General features: G+C 40.9%; 1 protein-coding gene across 9 annotated transcripts in view; it reads left to right on the top strand.

Annotated features, from left to right (window-relative positions):
* The first annotated feature begins 3,978 nt into the window (after positions 1 to 3,978).
* LOC124996643 (protein unc-13 homolog B-like) overlaps positions 3,979 to 19,519 on the top strand; it is a 68,601-nt gene continuing 53,060 nt past the window's right edge. For 7 of the 9 annotated variants that reach the window (XM_047569870.1, XM_047569872.1, XM_047569868.1 and 4 more), the window contains exons 1-2: positions 3,979 to 4,222; positions 14,474 to 14,503. In XM_047569870.1, the coding sequence (XP_047425826.1) occupies positions 4,201 to 4,222; positions 14,474 to 14,503 (52 nt within the window). In that variant the 5' untranslated portion in view covers positions 3,979 to 4,200. The remainder of the gene's footprint in view (positions 4,223 to 14,473; positions 14,504 to 19,519) is intronic. The other 2 variants (XM_047569871.1, XM_047569869.1) reach the window with 1 other exon arrangement.

The raw sequence follows: 19,519 nt of genomic DNA, 5'->3' as shown, positions 1-19,519 counted from the left end.
CACCATCTAGTCTGGCAAAAATAGTCTGGTTTCATTTTTTAGCTGAAAAAATATGATGTGAATATGAATAAAAATTTCTATGTTTAGTGTCTCTGTGTTTACATGTTTATACACATGATGTTTCTGTTTTAACCACAGGAACAATGTTAAATGTGTCAAGTTAATTTTAATTTTGTGTGTTATTTTGTCTCCTTTCAGACAAGTTAACAGAAATGTTCACAAGAGTGTTTCTGTTGCTACTATTTGTAATTCAGACACGTGATTTCAGAGACTTAAAGAATCACTGTGAGGCAGAGATTGTACCAATAACCTTTATGTACCCATGAATATGTTAAATATACATTATTGATTACTAATTTGGAAAAAAAAGACATATTTCGTAATAAACTATGATTGACAACCCGCATAAATGCATGGAAATGGCTTCAGTTTCTTTTTTTTCCAACTTTGATTCTGTCATGATATTTTGAATATTCACAACTCAGAACGTAATAATTAAAAATACATGTAAACATTATAATTTTTTTCTTTTTTTTTCTTTGTTATGCTTTTGACAAAAACATTCATTCACTCATTCATTCATTGTCTGTAGATGGCTAGAGGTTCTGTTGATGTCTGCAGCTTCTCCCAGCAGGCAATGGACAAAGGTTATTTTGACCAATACCGTAAGGACAGGCTGCTAGTCCATCACAGTGCCACACAGAGAGATACTGGATAAAAACATAGTTTACCCTCTCTGGACAGACAACCATGCACACTCACATTCACACTCAGCAACACAAGACAAACACAAAATGACAAAACCAAAAAACAAGAAATGGGGGTTTGGGGTAAGGGGTTTTCAGAATGACATGTATGTCCTTCGACACAATGTCAGTCATTATATCGCCTTGCTGCCCTTTAAACGAAACAGGACAAACAAAAGACAAGACAAAACAAGAAACAATGATTTACAGTGAGAGAGGCTAGAGGAGGAGGGTTATAGTGGATTGTATGTGTGGTAGAGGTCAGAGGTCAGTTCCTTGAAGTTCTCTTAAAGACACTGAGGAATCGCTTCTTCAGAGATTTCTTTTTTCTTTTTGTCGGCGCCTCCTCAGCTTGCGGCTCCAGATGTTTGAGTGTGTCACCAGGTTCTTGGCCACATAATTGAGCCTTTCCTCCTCCCACTGGCGTTGTTGATCTTCCATCTGTTTTTGCAGAGTGGCCAGTGCTGCTTTAGTTCTGGTGGTTTCCTCCACCTCTTGTTGTAGACAGCTCTGGACTGCCATCTTTTTTTCTTTCTCTGTTTTGACTGCTTGTTCAAGCTGTTGAACGCAGGTGTCATGATCGCATGATGTGGCTGCATGAAATGTTGCGGGTGAGGTCTCACATCCATCAGATATGGTCGTGTGGAAGACTGTCGTTCAGTCTCGGGTTGTGCAGGGGGTTCTGAAGAATGTGCTTCAGAAGATGCTATAGGCACCTCTGGAGATACAATAGGCAACTCTAGAGATACAACAGGTAACTCTGGGGCTGTAGCACAAACCAAATGTGGCAAGTACCTCTGTAGATGCAGCACGCACCTCTGGAGGTGTGGCGAGTACCTCTGGAGATGTGGCAGGTACCTCTGGAGATGCGGGAGGCACCTCTGGAGGTGTGGCGAGTACCTCTGGAGATGTGGCAGGTACCTCTGGAGATGCATCAGGTACCTTTGGAGATGCATCAGGTACCTCTGGAGATGCGGCAGGCACCTCTGGAGATGCATCAGGTACCTTTGGAGATGCGACAGGGTCTTCGGTAGCTGGCTCACATACTTCAGGAGCTGCCCCAGGAATGTCTGGAGCCGTACCAGGAAGTTTGAGAGTCGTGGCAGGTACTTCAGGGTCTGTGGCAGGTACTTCAGTTGCTGTAACATCGGAACCTGTGGCAGACACTTCTGAAGCTGTGCCAAGTATTTGAGCTACTTCAGGGTCTGTGGCAGGTAATTCGCCAGGTATCTCGGGAGCAGTGGGGGACAGTTCTGGTTTCGTAGCCAATGTCTTTGGCAGAATTAAACCAAAGCTGATCCTTTGCGTTGCCATCTTGTGTTGTTTGAATCCCCTCTTCTGGCCACGCTGGTTGCTCTTCTGCTCATGTTGCATGAGGGGTTGAGTCTGCTCTGTCTGGAGCACTGGAAACTCAGAATCGACGAGCTGCATGTTGGAGTTTTGCTCAACTTTTATTTTATTAAAATCTCTTTCGATACTAAATGTGTTTCACACGCACGAAGTAGTTTGATTCTTTTGTAATATTTTTTATTATTTGTTGCTGTCACAACTGAGACGACTGGGAGCAGTTTATTTATTTATTTATTTTTTTTATCGCTGAGAAAAATTTAAGAAAGGTAATCAGTAGCGAATCTCGTTAGCAAAGCTTGCTATCTCTCTCTCTCTGTACCTAATGTAGGTATATTAAAGTATGTACTGTACATTTCAAGAGCAAGTTTTGGTTGTTAGCCAGATATTTCAGGGCTTTAATATGATCACAGCCAGATTTACACGATACGGACACATTTATTCATTTAGGCTACTGATATTTTATGCCATTTTTTTTCAATGCCAACGATCCTGTTTTCAACGACAAATTCTGTTTCGATACCTGTGAACACTAATTTGTTTTACATTTTATATTGCAGAAAAGGACATTCTGAAGTGTATTTGTTAAATGTTACAGTGTTAAGCTACGTTAAGCTTGTTGCAGTTTCCTTGCAGAGGAAGATGTCATTCGAGACTGCACTTTTTATTTATTTAATATTTTATTTATTCTTTTTTGAATTTGTGGAAAAAGATGTGTTGCAAAGACCATGGTATAAATATGCACTTAAGTTGAAATAAAGCCACACTGTGAAGCAACCAATACATGCACTGAATTTAAATTATTTTAGAAGAAATACGCATATGTCATATGTGAACAGAGAGCAGTGTGCTATTGTAGGCTTAATATATACTGTTCTAAATTTTGTGTTTTGTGTTATAATAAACACTATTTTAATATAATAAGTCGTGATCTAAAGTGGTCTAAGCAGTGCATTAATAGCAACTAAAATAGTAAACGCTTCTGAATCCTATTTAACCAGTGTAATGACCAATAAAGTCCACGAGGTGGAGCTGTTCGTTTTGTTTTCTCTCTGATTTACTGATTTTCTGAACTAACTGACGTCCTTACTTGAATGCCAGACATTTTGAATGTTGTTCACGGGATGACAGCTCTGATATATGTATATCTATATCTATAACGGAATATAACAGATTAAAACCACGATGAATATAACATCGATAAATTATAAGAAATAACTGAAAAATATTATGTATATAGTCTATGTCATTCTATGTCTATATCATAAAAAGTGTCAAACTCATTTAAGTTCCAATTTGATCTGAAGTGGGCCAGATCAGTAACTCAATAGCATAATAACTTATTAACGACATCTCCATTTTCCCCATTAGTTTTAGAATAATGTTTATATTTAATAAACTATCCTTAAAAAATGAAATTTCTTATGAAAATCGAGTGCTGTTTAGGTTTATTGCTGCCTGCTCTTTAGTCCCGGGTCTCCGTGTTAAGTTCTGTCCACTTCTTTGACTAAAACATGGACAACTTGGGGCTAGCAGTTATTTTCATTGAAAAATTGCAGTCTTCTATGTAGTTTTCCCACTTTCCTGCGAGACCAGATTTGAGCCACTGGAGGGCCGCTTTCGGCCCGCGGGCCGTGCGTTTGACACCCGCGTTCCCGGTGTTCGTTTATGATTTGTGTGCGTCACCTGTATCTCCCTCCGACTTGTCCACTCACGGCGAGTGGTCAGATTTCTCAAAGAGGCTCCGCCCTCCGGTGTAGTAGTGGCTTCTCATTGGTCGCGTCGGACGCCAGTGACAGGCGCTGCGGCCCCGCCCTCCCTCCTCTCCTCCCTCCTCTCCTCCCTCCTGTCCCTCCTCCCCCGGGCTATCCGTCAGGCTGAGAAACCTGTGATGGGAGTTTTAATAATGGCGTGGCCGTGGCGGGGGGCTGCTGCTCTCTGCCCAGCATGAGAAAACCACCTGTAGACACCGCGACGCAGTTTTATCAGCGATTAGAAAAGTGATTTAGCGGAAGTTATAATGTCACCCCGCATAGTAAATCTCCGCTGAGAGCCTGCTCTTCAAACTCTGTGAAACTACGGGCTTTGAGGCTGGAAGCGCTTTGTCATGTCGTTACTGTGTGTCAGAGGTACGTTTTTTTTTATTTTATTTTATTGGTATTTTTCACGGATAGGAACGACAAAAGTTGTCACTTTGCCTACAATAGCTGCTCCCTTCGAATAATTGAATTTGTCAATGTGAATGTAATGCTACAGAACAGGTTATGTAGGGACCAAGTTAAAGTATTAGCGTCGTCTCTTAGTTGTCCTGATTTGAACAACACACTCCTCATGAAGACAGTGAAACACGTTCACAATTAGAAGTTGCTTTACTAACATGGCAATGTTTTCCTTGTGTGTTGTTGGAGCGAAGCGCCCAGACCATGCCAGCTGTTTTAGCCCAACAGATCCGCCACTAATCTCAGTGTCGTGTTGACTTTGAGTTATTACTAAAAAAAATATGAACAAACATTAGCCCCGAACGTAATCTAATATTAGCCAAGGATGACCTCACCTCAGAAACGGACAAAAAAATAAAGATGATAAAGCGATATAATACGTTAAAGTTCATTATCTTGTAAGTTGACATTCAAAACAAAAACAATTATGGGAATGACTGAAACACGGAAACGAAAGTAAACATACAGAAACGTAATATATTTTGTAACACAATAACGTTCTGAGTCTGATTATTCTTTACACTGATGCGTTTGAGCAACTGACATGTGAAGCAGCCAGGGATGGGTTAATACGGGGGAAAAGTTGGTGAATCCCGCTCCAGCATCCTTTACAGCTGCAAAGCACATTATGCAATGTCCAATTCTGTGATAACAAGGCGGATGCCCAGTAATTCGGTTCTGTTCTGCCAAAAAGGGGGGAGGAAAGAGGGAGGAGGGGGAAAAAAAAACGTTGTTGCTTGCTGGGACACACAGATGCAGGCTCCTTTTATTTTAACTACACTAGCATGAAATCTGTAATGATGGACCTATCCCCCCAGAACTACTTCACGTTCACACTCACATGTTGCTGAATTAGACCCAGTTGCACTAAGTATGGACCACAAATGTGTGTTTTCTCTGACATCCTCATCTGAAGTTATACGGAGTGGGATGAACACTAAACTTACCATCAAATTACATCATGACACATCAGATGGTTTGTTATGCAGGACTGTCTGAGATGTCATCGGAAACTGTTTGGAAAAGGCAGGATCTATTCGATCTGTTCGACTGTATGAACCATTTATTTATATCTACCAGAAAATAAGCACAACGAGCCGCAGTCTGAGGAGCTTGGAAAGCTGTTGCATAAAATGATTTTTTGGGTGACAGTAGTCCCCTTTTACCGCTGCTTTTACTTCGTCATATCTTGATATCTGGTATGGACAACAAATGTGTGTTTTCTCTCACAACCTGAAGCCCAAGCAGAGTAGAAAAAACATATATGAAAATGAAATGTTGTATCTGTTTTAAATTAAGATGCTTCAAAGCATTAGAGGGAGTGTGCTGGTTTCTCATACTGAAAGTACATCTCACCAGCCTTCAAGCTACTGAGGACGTACTGGTAGCAACAGGTGGGATGCGAATCTACGGAGGCAACAGTTAGTGCATTCAGTGTTAATACAGCCCCCTTTCCTGTTGACCTATTGCGTCATATGATAAACACCCGGAGTTGTTCATGTGGCAGACTGGCCAATTTAGCATGAGCTCCGTCTTGTCTTCTTTTCAAAATGAAACGTTTCTGGGAGCTTTTGGCATGTTGCTGATCAGGTGGTTCTTCTACCGGCTCTGTTAAACTTCTTCTTTTGCTACTGGTTTTCTTGGATATTTTTGTTCTGGGATCATACGCCAGCGCAGCACACGCGTGGGCTACTTGAACTCCAATTAAAGCGTATACGTGCCGGTCAAAATTGATTTCCAATTGCATTATCTGGGTGCCTTAGTTGGATAAGGAGGACTCCGATGTTAGTTGGAGTAACGTGTTTACACGCGCTTAAGTTGTCCAGTTAGAATCAGATTAAAGCAGTCATTTCTTTTTTTTTTTCACGTGTATATAAACATACTGAGTGAGACATGAGTGTTGAATCAAAAACAACAATGATGTGTGTATTTTATGTGCAGACTTGTCATTGGAAAGAAAAGCAAGGCTCTTCCACTGACATGCTAACTGCATAGCTACTGATGGCTAACTGGCTTTTAAAGCTTCTCAGACTGCAGCTTGTTGAGTTTAGCCTGTGGCAGGAGGCGATAGATGGACAGCCATTGTGCAAACTGTCTCCATAGATGACTTCTTCAAATGTTTGCCAGTTATGCACTGGGTGCTGGTTTGTTAAAGTGTCAGTGTATTTATACATCTCTGACTTAGAAAACACTTTCCCTTTGTAGTTTCTTTGCCATCTCTGTCCATAGTGTGTAATTGATGGCAATCGTCACCTAATTTAATCTCACCTCATCTAATAGGACTACACTTTGAAACTGCTACTAAACTCATAGTAGGGTTTACATCTTTCCTTCTTCTTCCTGAAACAACCTGAAACAATTAATCTTGAATCCAACAACTACAGTACATGGAATTTTGATGAAGGAGGTGGTGATTACAAATAAAATCTGTTTCCTCATGTGTCCCAGGCATTTATGAAAACAACAATTACATTCACAGCTTCAGACTGAAAGATTGTTTTGGTCTAATTATAGTTTTTTGGATATCAAAAGCTCCAAATTATGTTTTGTAAGAAGTCTTTACCAGGCTTTTTGTGGCTGGAACATTTAAGTTTTTCACAGTTTCTTATCCAGATTTTTGTTTGAATTTGTTGGAAAAAGGAGACGGGACTTATTACGTACTCCCGTAATCCTGCCCAAACGTTCATCAGATCCTTCTGCGACGCGATTGCACAATGGAGCAAACGCCTCCTGTTGTGATCTTTAGTTTCTTTAATGCCTTTGCAAATACATCCTTGTCACTGTTGACATTCACAATCTGCATCTGAAGTTATACAGACACACAGAGAGGGATGAATGATGAACTTACCATCAAATTACACTGCTACGTCATGACACATAGATGGTTTGTTACGCGGGACCGTCTGAGACGTTGTCTTTGAAAACTGTTTGGAAAAGGCTGGATCTATAAAGTAATGCTTGGCGTGTGGTTGTATGAACCATTTATCAACGAAAATAAGCGCAACGCGTCGCAGTCTGGGGAGCTTGGAAAGCTAGCAAGCTGTCACTTTAGGAAAGCTCGCGCATAAAATGACCTTTTGGGTGGTAACAATGACAGTAGTCCCCTTTTATAGCTCCTTTTACTACCTCTAGCTCATATCTTGATGCCTGTTGCGCTAGATTGTTGTGAGTTTTCTTCATCTCACGACAAGATTGTGTCAGTAGTAATGGACGTCGGTATAATCCGTGTAGAGAAGATGTCTGTCTCTATGTTGCTTCAGCTTTGGAAAGCAAATATAGGAAGGTTCGATCTGTAAATCAAAACTTTTCCGCGCCTATAAGCTACAGCTTCTCTTTTTCAACAGCAGATATGGCACTGTTTTATGATACGAAAGCAGCCATCCCACAGTAAGACAGATCTCAAATCCCCCCAGAAATCATTATAAACCTGTCTGCTCTTTGCAAAATAAAAGACCGAAACAAGCTCTAGAAAGAAAGTATTTTTTTCAGTGAAAACAACGAGCCTCGGGAGTGATTCGTACATCAATGGAACAAGCTGAGAGAGAGAAAAGCTCTTGGCGGGGAAAATGTCACAAGGAAGCGATTCACTTTGGTGCCACTCACTCGACAAAGTTTAGCTCAATGGTTCTGGCAATCAAGAGTTATCTTTCTAAACGGGGGCCCTTCACTGTGGAGCCTCCAAAGGGTTCGTGCATTGATCGGTGAAATTGAAGCTAGTAGGAGCTATGCAACCAATAGATAACAGAGTAAAGGGTCCTTGGGCAGGGGTTGTGTGATTAGCTGATGTTGTGACTCATCCCGTGACAGCGCAGCTTGACAGCGTTGCCTATTTATTGCTAGTTGAGATGCCTCATCTCCATGGCGATGTCTTTCCACAACAGATAAGTGGTCGCCCTTAAGAGTGGACATGTGGGGGAGACTCCTGCTGTGGATCAGGGCAGGGCTGAGTGGACACGTCTCACACGGCCCGCCACAATGCCGCAGCATTGGAGGGTCACAGATGCTGTTCAAGGCATGTGATCAATTTAGTCACACAATACTTAGCTACCTCTCAGGCTAGTACTCGGTACCAGACCAGTCTTTATTGGTTTGGAGTAGAAGAGGAGTCCGTGAGAGCTTTTACATGCTCAACCTTCTATATGAAGAAAGCTTTTGTGGCGTCGGCAGGTTTTAAGAAGGTTTTATGGTCTCCCACGCGTTTCTGAGGAAAGTGGCTGCGGACAGTGTTAATGACACTGTTTAACTTTCTGTCCATCAGCCCGTGTGTCATCCAGTGACTTGATGGAGGTCATTGGAATATGAGCGTCCGGGTAATAGCCAAACTGTGCACGAGGGTGTTGGGATGTGCAACATTTAAGCAATTAAGGCAATTTGACTTTCCACACAGGCATTATGACCATAACATTATGACCAATGGCAGGAGAAGGCAATAGCAATGATCATTTTGTGACAATTCAATTGGACCTGACATCCGTGTGGATGTTACTTAGACATGTACCACTCACTCAGACCAGACCAGACCCCCCCACCATATAGCAGTGACACTCCTTGATGACAGCAGCCGTTCAGGATGCAAAAACGACACAAGCTGCTGACCTGGCCTCCAAATTCCCTAGATCCCAAACTGATCAAGTATCTGTGGGATGTGCTGGTCCACGGAGGTCAGTCCTCCCAATTTATAGGACCCAAAGGCCCCCACTAACAACACTGTGTCCCCAGACACCAGAGGACGCCCTCAGAAGGCCCATGTCCATTCTCTTATAAGTCAAAACTGTTTTGAAGGCGCAAGGGAGACGCAATATCAGGAAGGTAGTCATAATGTTATACCTGATCAGTGAATGACACAATCTATATAAAGATCCTTGGTTTGAGTAAGAAAAAACAGAGAAGCTATAAATGATTAAGCAAAATACTAATTTTATAAATATATAGATTTATAGATTTTATAGATGATCAGTGGAACACCTCTAGTTATTCTGTAGTTGATCAAATGTCAGTCCAATACATTATTACTAAACTGATAAGCAAGAATAATAACTTTTTGCATATCAACTCTAATTAATCAACGAGTCACTATCTCGCGCACGGAGAGCAAATAGATTTGTGCAGGCAAATCGACGCCATGCCTCCTTCTTTGGAACTTCTGTCATGTTTCCAGCTGAGCAGTGTCCACACAGGATGTGAATTTTGCCTCGCGCATGGCTGCTCCTTTTGTGCGCCAACACCTCTGTTTATATAGAGTCATAGTCGCAGAAAACAGTCTGACAAACACACAACCGAGGCATTCTTTAAACCGCGGAGCTTGGAATCTGCTTTTGGCTCTGCAGACTCAGTCTCCGAGGAGGTATTACAAGAAAATGATTTTTAGAAAGGATGAGAGGGGCCGTGATGGAGCGAGCGGCAGAGTAGTGGAATTATTGGAGAAAGAGGCAGAGTGAGACGGAGAGAGAGCGCTTAGAGATTGCGGGAGTAATCCCCTGGCCATCTGTTGCTCTCTCTCCCCCTCGCTCTGTCTATCTCTTTCCCTCTAACGCTGACTCCACCTGATCAGATCCAGCGTGAAGCGGAAGTACGCAACTGCTTGTAGCAGTTGTAGTTTCTGGTGTCACTTCCTGCTCCCAGCTTTCTGGCTGACCCTCTGTTCACCATGTCCTGTTATTTGGAACTATGAAACGCTCTGTTCAGTTTGACATAAGCTTTTTTTTCCCAAAAGGTTTCTTTTATTTTGAAGCATTCTCAGTGTAATACCCAGGTCCATCTATCCATCTATCCATCTATCCATCCATCCATCCATAGGACTTTTATCTACGGACCATGAGCAGATTAGGCGTATTTCTAATACACCAAGCCTTTATAAGACTGTATGCATATTTATTATATATTTTGTCCATTTATGGAGTTTTAATTGTCTACCTGACTCCATATCCGATGGTATTTTGACTTGTAGTAGATAAAAATTTTGAATCTTGCAGTAAAGTTTCATGCACAGCGCCACAATCCTGAAACGGAAGTAGTGTGAAAGTTACCTGAAAACAAAAGGGAACGTGTTGAACGTAAACAAAAAAGAATTCATCAGAAATAAAATGTAGAAAAGGTGTGTTGCTTACATAGAAGAGAAATCCAAGAGTGCACTGACATGAGCACACACACCTGCTTTAATATGGGACGAGTTGGTCGGAAAGAAAGAAAGAATTTCAGCCGCTGCCCTCACCACGTAGTTACTAGTCCAAGCTAAATGGCCTCCAAAGCCACGGACGTAACGCGATAACATCAGTTTCCACCATAATGGGGCCTTTGTTTATTGCCCTCTGCTCTGTGTAGTGCAGCCCTAAATAACATCATGTAGATGAGGACGTTAGGCCGCTGTGCCAGCTCATTTGCCTCAGTGGAAAGCCAAAAAGCAAATCACATTGCACTGCTTCTTTTCCTCTTCTCACTGAGACAGGAAACGCTTCAGAAGAAGTGAGGAATAAGTTCTTTTTTCTGTTTTGACCCTTTTTCCTAAGAGATAACTCTTTGGATTGTCTGTGATGGAGTCCTTGGGTTCAGTTTCCAGTTGTGACTAAAATTGTAAAGTTTCTAATAACAAATTACCACACACTATTACTATAACCACTTCCATTTGTGTTTTGCAGCCATATCTCCATATAATTTAGGATGCTGTGTACAATGTTAATAAAGCAGAATGAAATGGTTTGCAAATAATTTAAAACTAAATTGAACATGATACAAAGACAATATACCCAATATTGAAACTGAGAAATGCTATTGTTTTTTTTGAAAAAGGTATACTTATTTTGAATGACGGAAAAGCAGCAACAAAAGATTAGAAAAACCCTCCAGGGCAGCGCGCGGTCTCTAGAAAGGCTGTGTCACTGCGTGGGTGGTTCAGCAATTTCCGAATAACAAATCATTTCAGCAGAAAATGTAAAATAATTTTTTAGGGATTTTACGATCATCAGAAGATTCAGAGAAATCTCTGTCTCACAAGGGACAAACTGACCAACCAGTGATGATCTCCAGAGCCCTCCGGCAGCAGAGCATTAAAAACATCAGTTCTGTCGTGGAAATCACTGATTGAAATCACAGCTCGTTGCTGTATCCTCAGATGCCCGTTAAAATTCTCTTGGTCTGAGCTTATGTATGATGTCGCAAGACCAACTTCCGTGATGGTATGCACATGCCGGCGTGCAGCTTGCATATACATGAAGGCGGCATGAAGAACACTGCATGCTGGCGTGTACTTCATGCCTCGCTTATTTCAGCGAGACACTCAGTACGTGCAATCTGCACGTACTGCATCTGCATGGCTCTGCTGTTAGAGACTGCAGGCGTTTGACTGGTTTGCCTACACTGCACACCTGCCACACTTGGAAACCATTATTTTCCACGGGGGCATTAATTATTGCATTATGAATAGGAAAACTGAGATAAAGTTGGACCTTAGAAACTTTAGTAGCCAAGCTACTGTTTGCAGACTGTTGTTAATAGTGTTTTTTTCTCACATTTGACACGTTTTCTTCGTATTTTTTTGGATTTTCAAACCTTCGCATTCAGTTCCTGTCGACAAAAAAAAAGCAACAACTTTCTCGCCCGTAGTTGTTTTCATGTGCGTGTATGTAGAGGACGAGGACATGACATGAAAATATGAAAACGTCCATTTACGCCTCCATCATCCCGTCCTGCCCATCTGCCATCTAGGGCTCCAGAGGTTTAGTAGGTTATACGCCTGAACACATAACCCTGCCACAGCAATCACGGTTAATCCCCTCCAAAGCGCCTCACAATCCCATAAACGTTATTGTATAGATGCATCCAGGGGCTGAAGATAGTGGGTCTAAAAATAAGCCAAAACACGGCTCAAGTGTCCTTTCACCGTTTAAATAGTTTTTGATGCTGTCGGCCATTTTTTTTTTATTTATTTTTTTTTTTTTTTGTCGTTTGTGGGTATCTCAGCTTCTGCTTCACTTTTTCCATTGTGTGTCTGTTTACCAGCTGTTGTGTTTTGTGACGCAACAGTCTGCGCTTATGCTTCATGGTTATATTAAAATGAATATTTTGCCGTCAGATACAACGTGTTTGTCGGCTCTAATCGTAATAATAATTATAATAATCATTAGCACTTTATTTTCCACTGACATCAGTGAACGGTTTGCATAAATAATGTGTTTTTGACATAACAGCCTGTAACAGATCATTCTAAAAAGACTGTGTAATTAAAGAGTTCATTACTAAAGTGGTTTGTGGCTGTTAAACATTTTCAGAAAGATAAAATATTTACATTAGAAAACTGATGAAAAAAAATTCAGGAAATAGAAGCTGGGGCAAAAAGTTTGGACCAAAGGAACATTGTTCAATTATCATAAAAGATAATTTTATGAATGAAATCTTTTGTGTGTTTGCTGAAAAATTAAGCTAAAAAAAATGCCATAATACTAATAAAATTACAATAATTCAAATTGCTATATTTGCTTTATGTTGACGTACCTGTGATGCCCCACTAATTGGAATATTTCGTATTTTACTAAAAATTTTACACACGTGACTTTTGTATTGTTTCGTGCTTTTCCTAGAACACAAACCATAAAATATTCTGATGAAGACTCACTCGCCAGTTTATTAGGTACACCACTAAAAACTAATAACTGAGAGAGCTGTTGATTCAGAGGCTTGGGTTTATAGTACTAGTAAAATGTATTGTGTAGCAATGACAAAATCCTCTTGTTCTGACAACCGCGTTTTAGTCAGTGGACCAGGCTAGAATGACTTGAATGTTAACTCGATCCAGTTTACCGGCACCACAAACTACGTACTACTGCTGCTGTTTCACAGATCTTGGTTTAGAAATGGTCTAGGTTTGCCATTTTGTGCATCCTCTGAAAGCTGATGTGTGGCAACATTTTGGATTTTAAAATCATGACCACAGAGAAGAGCTGGACCAGAGCCGTTGGAGAAGAGGTGCCAACTAGAGATAAAATCTTCCAGCTACCACACATGATCACAGTCATGAAGTAGAATTTGGCGCTGGACTGTTCACTCTTAGATAGACTTTAAATAAAAATAAGAAGAAGACAATGAGATTAAAATAAAAATAAAATACAAGTATTATGTAGTAAAATAAAATAGAAACAGGTGTAACAATAGTATGTGCAGAATTATCATTATGAACAAATGTACAACAATAGTGGGCCATCAGACACCACCAACACTTCTCACCAGTGCACTCCCTCTGGGTCCCAGCAAGCGTGTACCTAATGATCTGGCGAGTGCTGACATGCCCGAAAACATGTATTCATTCAACAACAATAGGATCAAGTGTTTACGTGGTTATTAGCTGCAAAATATTCCTTTTTAACCGATTTGCTTCCATATCTTCTGCAAATCAAAAGAGCGATTTACAGCCTAATATGGTTTACATTAAGATAAGGACTTCATCTGGCACTGATGTTTAGAGGAAAAACCTGTAACGTGGAGGCTGGACTTGCTTGAGATTTGTCATCTGAATGTGTTTTCTGTGTTAATTTTGGCCCTTATTTCCCTACCGATTCAACCTCCACACTCTAGTAAAGGTTAAGCTCATTGTTCTGGTTTGGAAACGTTTTCTCCCAGGTTTGTGTTTGAACAAGAACAGATTGTGTGTCAGGAAATTGAATAAAGATTAGTTGTCCGTTAGCGATATTTAAGCGACAATGAAGAGTAAAAGTGACAATAAAGAAGAAACGGGGACATAAAAATGATGTAATTTACATCACGTTATCACGTTCTTTTTCTCATTACATAACCGCCCAGTCATATGCAAATTCAGCTTTGCATTTGCGATGCATTTGTTTTTCCGATAGCAGTCTGTTGCAAAGCAGCACATCAAAACACGTTGCTCATCTGTTTTCGTCAATCTGAGCATTAATTCAAGTGCCACGAGTCACACCAACTCGTGGCTCACTTCTCTGCATATTAATGAGGTTGAGAGGCTTCAATGACATGGGATCCGGCCTATTTTTCACGACGAGTGTGTTTACATTTCTGGCTTTTTTTTTGTTTTTTAATTGTCCTCCGGTGCAACGGTGTGTCACACTGTCACCTCACAGACATGTTTTTTTTAAAAAAACGTGCAATTTGAGTTGTTATAACTGACCTAAACTTTTGTTTTTTTGTGTGTTGCAGTGAAGAAAGCCAAGCTCCAGGGACCACCAGGTAATCTCTCCCTATACTCGTTTTCAATCACCATTTACTACTTTTGTTCAGTCTGGTCACACACTCTCCTGTTGCCAAAGTTTTTTTTTTTTTTCTTTGAGACCCACTTGAATTCAGATGAAGCTGTACACCTGCAGAAAGAATCACAAACCACTGTAGGGGATTGTTAATGTCTCATTTAATGGCGTTATCTTAAAGGCTGACCGCAGTTTGGAGCTTAAGGTAATTTAACTCCAGTACCTCACCGATCAGACCTTCAAACGTATAGTGCCCAGGCCTTCAGCACACCTCACTCAATGCTAAAAAGCTTCCTTTGTAGTTGTTGGAAATCTGCCACGTGCTTCTCATGTAGGTCAAACACTCCAATTCTGGCAAGTCACTAAAAGCAAGCGTCAGTTCTGCATTACGTAACCCCGTGTCCTTCCATGCAAGGCCGTGCACAGGTGAGCTTTAGATCAGTGGCTGCTAAGTCCAAATCCCTACACTCTCCACCTATGCAAATCCGTCTAGAGTTCAGGCTCACGCCTATCTTAAACCCCTGTGACATTTCTGGCGAGAGCAGACGAGAGCACCGTTAGAAAGTCACCTCCGCTGCGTGCCGCCGATACTTCACTCTGTTCCCACCTGACCCCTGCAAAAGCTAATTATCCAGCAGCTCTTTGCATTTGTAAATAGCCTGTGATGGCCCCCTTCCTTCGGCTGTGGTCACAGAGTTGCAGGGTTTCTGCATTGTGTCACAATAGCCCCGTGGCTCTGCTGCTCTGAGATATTGGATTTTGATTATGAGGCTTTGGCCGGCCTTCCCCGTGGCCCCCTCCCTCCTCTGGGCCGCGCTCATGTGACACCTGTCCCGGAGCAAACATCAGGGATAATTCACTTAAGCCAGTCGTCTCCCTGAAGCGAAATGTAAACATCAGTCCTTTTTTTTTTTCCGCTGCAGGGTAAAGAAAGATTTGTCGGCTACTGTACCGCAAGAGATTTACAACACCGAATATATATACTCCAGATATGAATTTATTATGCATATGCAGCCGTAGAGTGGACCGAGAGGAGCCAGTCTGTCTTTTAATAAATGCTAAATGACTCAAAAGTTGGCAAGCTTACAGCATAATGCACCGCACCTAATTTTTATGGTTGTTCACTTTGCAGAAAGTGTCACTCTGCAGTTTCATTTGGTATCTGAAAAAAGAGATTATAGGTGGACGAGGCTTGAGCAGGACAAACTTATAAAGCCACGGTGCATATGCGTGGTTCATTTTGCAGGTGTCTGCTCTCCAAATGAATGACAAGAATCAAACTAATCAAGCTAATGTGACACACATTCATACATCAGTGTCAGAGTCCAAATTATACAGTGGCCTTTGAAAGAAATAAGTTAAAAGCTCGTCCTCCAAACAAAGCACCATGTGTCCTATTTGCTTATGTATGTAGTATTTGATAAACTTCGCAAACATTTAGAAGGATGACATTAAGAAATTGAGTTTATCGATCATAAGGGACAAAAACAATACAAAAGGCAAGCATTCAGCTGACTGCACAGATATGTTCCTCTGTGTTACATAGCCTGCACCATTTACTGGCCAGAGCAAAGATGAGGCCAACGTGTAATGTAATGTTAAGCTTCAAATACCATTGATTGTGCGTCAATTTTTTATATAATTCTGTGCTTGACTTGTCCTAACCCATAGGAATTTTGAGGCCATCGTGTCACCATACTGTCCGTTCTGCGTGAATTGCAGGAAGGAACAGGCTCGGTTCTATCTAGTTCCTTGTGTTTATTCAGGTTTAGGGGATTAGTTACAGCACATATTACTTATCATCACTTTTTCCCTATGATAATACCAGCCTGCTCTGCTTAGGAAGATGTGTAACTTACTGGAAGAGGCCTCAAAGTTTACATAAGGCTGGTCTGGAGTGAATGTTTGTATTGTGCTTTCACCACACCTGCAGCTGGGTAGCTTTCATGGTTTATTTTAGAATGAAGTGTTTCTTTGGAACTATATAAAAGTAAAGGTGACCTTAGATGGTCCAGAGGCCATGCTGATTGACAGAGAGCTGTCTTCTCTTCAAATGACATCCAGAGCTCACTTCAAAGTCATTTAGTGCACATTATATTCAGTCTAGTCTCTGTGTTGAATAAGGAACTTTCTATGAGCTAATCCCAGTAAAAGTCCTCCAGTTGGTAAATATCTTCTGCCGCATGAAACATTGATGAGTGGTCTGAATCTGAAATGTCAGCCTTCCAAATGCCTGCCCTTTTGTGACTAAGTTATTGAAAAAAACTCATATTTAATCAATAATGAATGAAGACATTTGACTGAGAGCTCAGGGGTGAGCGGGTGGTTTACAGACAGAAGCCGCATGTGTTGCCTCAAACATCAGCGCACAATTCACCTCATCTGATTCTTCCTCTTGACAATAAACTGAGTGACAGGCTTGTATGTTTGTCTTGTGTTTGTGTGTGTGTGTGTGTGTGTGTGTGTGTGTGTGTGTGTGTGTGTGTGTGTGTGTGTTAGCATATATGTGCACAAAGAGAGCGTTGCTAGTAAGTATCCACCCCTCATGGACTGACATAATATTGTTGCAGTGGTGATACGGTACATGTGTCAGATATGTTAACAAAACTTCAGCCAATGAATTCCAAATGACGAGCTTTGCTTTGCACATGGAATCAGCAATTCAAACTCCAGATAAACAGATCGAGATTCTTAAGTCATCATTTATTGAACGAGAGCTTCCTATTGGATAATTACTGCATGGGTGATTACCTTTCAGATGGCAACGAGCTATTTAACCCCAACTGTTGCAATGAGTAGCTTCTCATTCCTTAAACAACAATGTTAAAAGACTCATCCTGTGGTCGTGGAAAAGATGTTAGTATGTTTGAGAAGGGACAAATCACTGGCAGGCATCAAGCAGAGAAAACATCCAAGTAGATTGATGCAGAAACTACTAAAATTGGGTTAAGAACTGTCCAACACATGATTAAAAAATGTTAGGATACGGGGGAACCATTGTCTCCAATGAAGAAATCTGGTCAGAAACAAAAAGGTTGGTGAAATCAAATAGAAGAATAACAACAGCAGAACTCAGAGCTATGTTTAATTGTAAAAGTAAGAGTATTTCCACACGTACAGTGCGAAGGGAACTCGAGGGATTGGGACTGAACACCTGTGTAGCCTTAAGAAAACCACTAATCAGTGAGGCTAACTGGAAAAAAAGGCTTCAGTTTGAAAGGGAGCATAAAGATTGAACTCTGGAGCAATGGAATAAGGTCATGTGGTTTGATGAGTCCAGATTTGACCTTTCAGAGCGATGGAGCATCAGGTAAAGAAAAGAAGCAGATGAAGTGATGCACCCATCATGTCAAGTGTCTACTGTACAAGCCTGTGGGATCAGCGCTATGATTAGGTTCAGCTACATTATCCCCAATGAGGTCAGCTGACTACCTGAATATACTGAATGACCAGGTTATTCCATTAATGGATTTTTCTTCCCTGATGAGACATCATTTTCACACATGGACTGGCTGCAACAGAATCCAGACCTTAACCTGACCCTCATTTCCTTTCATATGCTGTGTTTAATTGTAGGCAATATCTTCTCACTTTGGGTTTAAATAATAATAGTAAATAAAAAACAGTAAGAAGTATCTTTCCTTATTAGTGGAGATGTCCCAAAATCTTTCTCAAGGCCTGTATCACATAGAAAGATATGTGGGTGGACAAGGTTTGTGTTTTTTAAATCATATGACAGACTGATTAAGGCACCAAGCTTTGTGCTTGTTTGACGTTTTTATATTAACTGCGGTGTTGTGGAGAAATAAGGCGTATTTGCGCAGTATTATTGTTGGCTCTTCTGGTGGGTGGAAAGATAAGCGGTTGTAGACTAATCCTTGTTTGTTATTAGTCATATATTTTCAAACCCGTTTTGATTGTTAACTTACTCACGGCCAGACTAAGAGACCCATGATTAACCAAGCTGATAACCACCGTTGTGACATAGCTTATCGAGACTGTGGTTATTCTTTAAGATAACATGTAGATATCCTGGGCATGTCGTACTTACTTTCTAATACGGGCCCTTGAATCTGCCCATGGTGTTGGTGGCCAGTGGCGTTTTAGTGTGTTTTAATTAATGATTTCCTCAAAATGACGTGTACCTCTGTAATTCTTATTAAATAGTGTACATAATAATAAGTACCTACGTCAGTTGTTATATGACAGACCCTGTTGAATCAGGTTTAATCGTGACTGCATTTTCTTTCATTCTGGCTTTGAATGAGTATCCATTCAGCCGGATTAGTGGTCTGTTTTTACTTGTTGCTGTTGCTTTGTGCTATCACCACTGTCTATATACACTAATCGACCACAACATTAGAACCACTAACAGGAGAAGTAAACAATATTTACCATCATGTGATAATACAACGTTCTGCTGGGAAACTTTTGAACCTGGCATTCATGTGGATGTTACCCAGACACGTACCACCCACCTAGACCAGACCAGGCACCCCCACCTTGTAACAAGGACACTCCTTGATGGCAGCAGACATCCCCAGCAGTCTGACACACACACACACACACACACACACACACACACACACACACACACACACACACACACACACACAAAAACAGCTTAGAAACAACTCAAAAAACATGAAAATCAGCAGAAGGTGTTGACCTGGCCTCTAAATTCACTAGGTGCCAAACGGATCAAGTATCTGTGTTTCCACTGAACTCTCCTGTTACAAAAACAGTATTTGGTAGTGTTTGTTATGGTCACTAATAATGACTTTCTAAAAGTAATTTTCATTTTTTTTTCCACACATAAAATATGCATGTAAAGCAGTATTGTTTCCACATGGCAAATCCATCTAATACTTCTGTCATTCTCTGTTACTTACCAGCATGTATGAAACGCCATTGACTATTTACTGTATCTGCACTATGCTAATAAAAGCTGGTGTCTATCGACTTAAATCATTCATCAGTCTAGCTACAGTGTAAATAT

Source organism: Mugil cephalus, chromosome 19 (genome assembly GCF_022458985.1).
Source record: "Mugil cephalus isolate CIBA_MC_2020 chromosome 19, CIBA_Mcephalus_1.1, whole genome shotgun sequence".
Classification (NCBI taxonomy): domain Eukaryota; kingdom Metazoa; phylum Chordata; class Actinopteri; order Mugiliformes; family Mugilidae; genus Mugil; species Mugil cephalus.
Note: the sequence above shows the minus strand (reverse complement) of the source record. Positions and strands in the feature narration are given on the sequence as shown.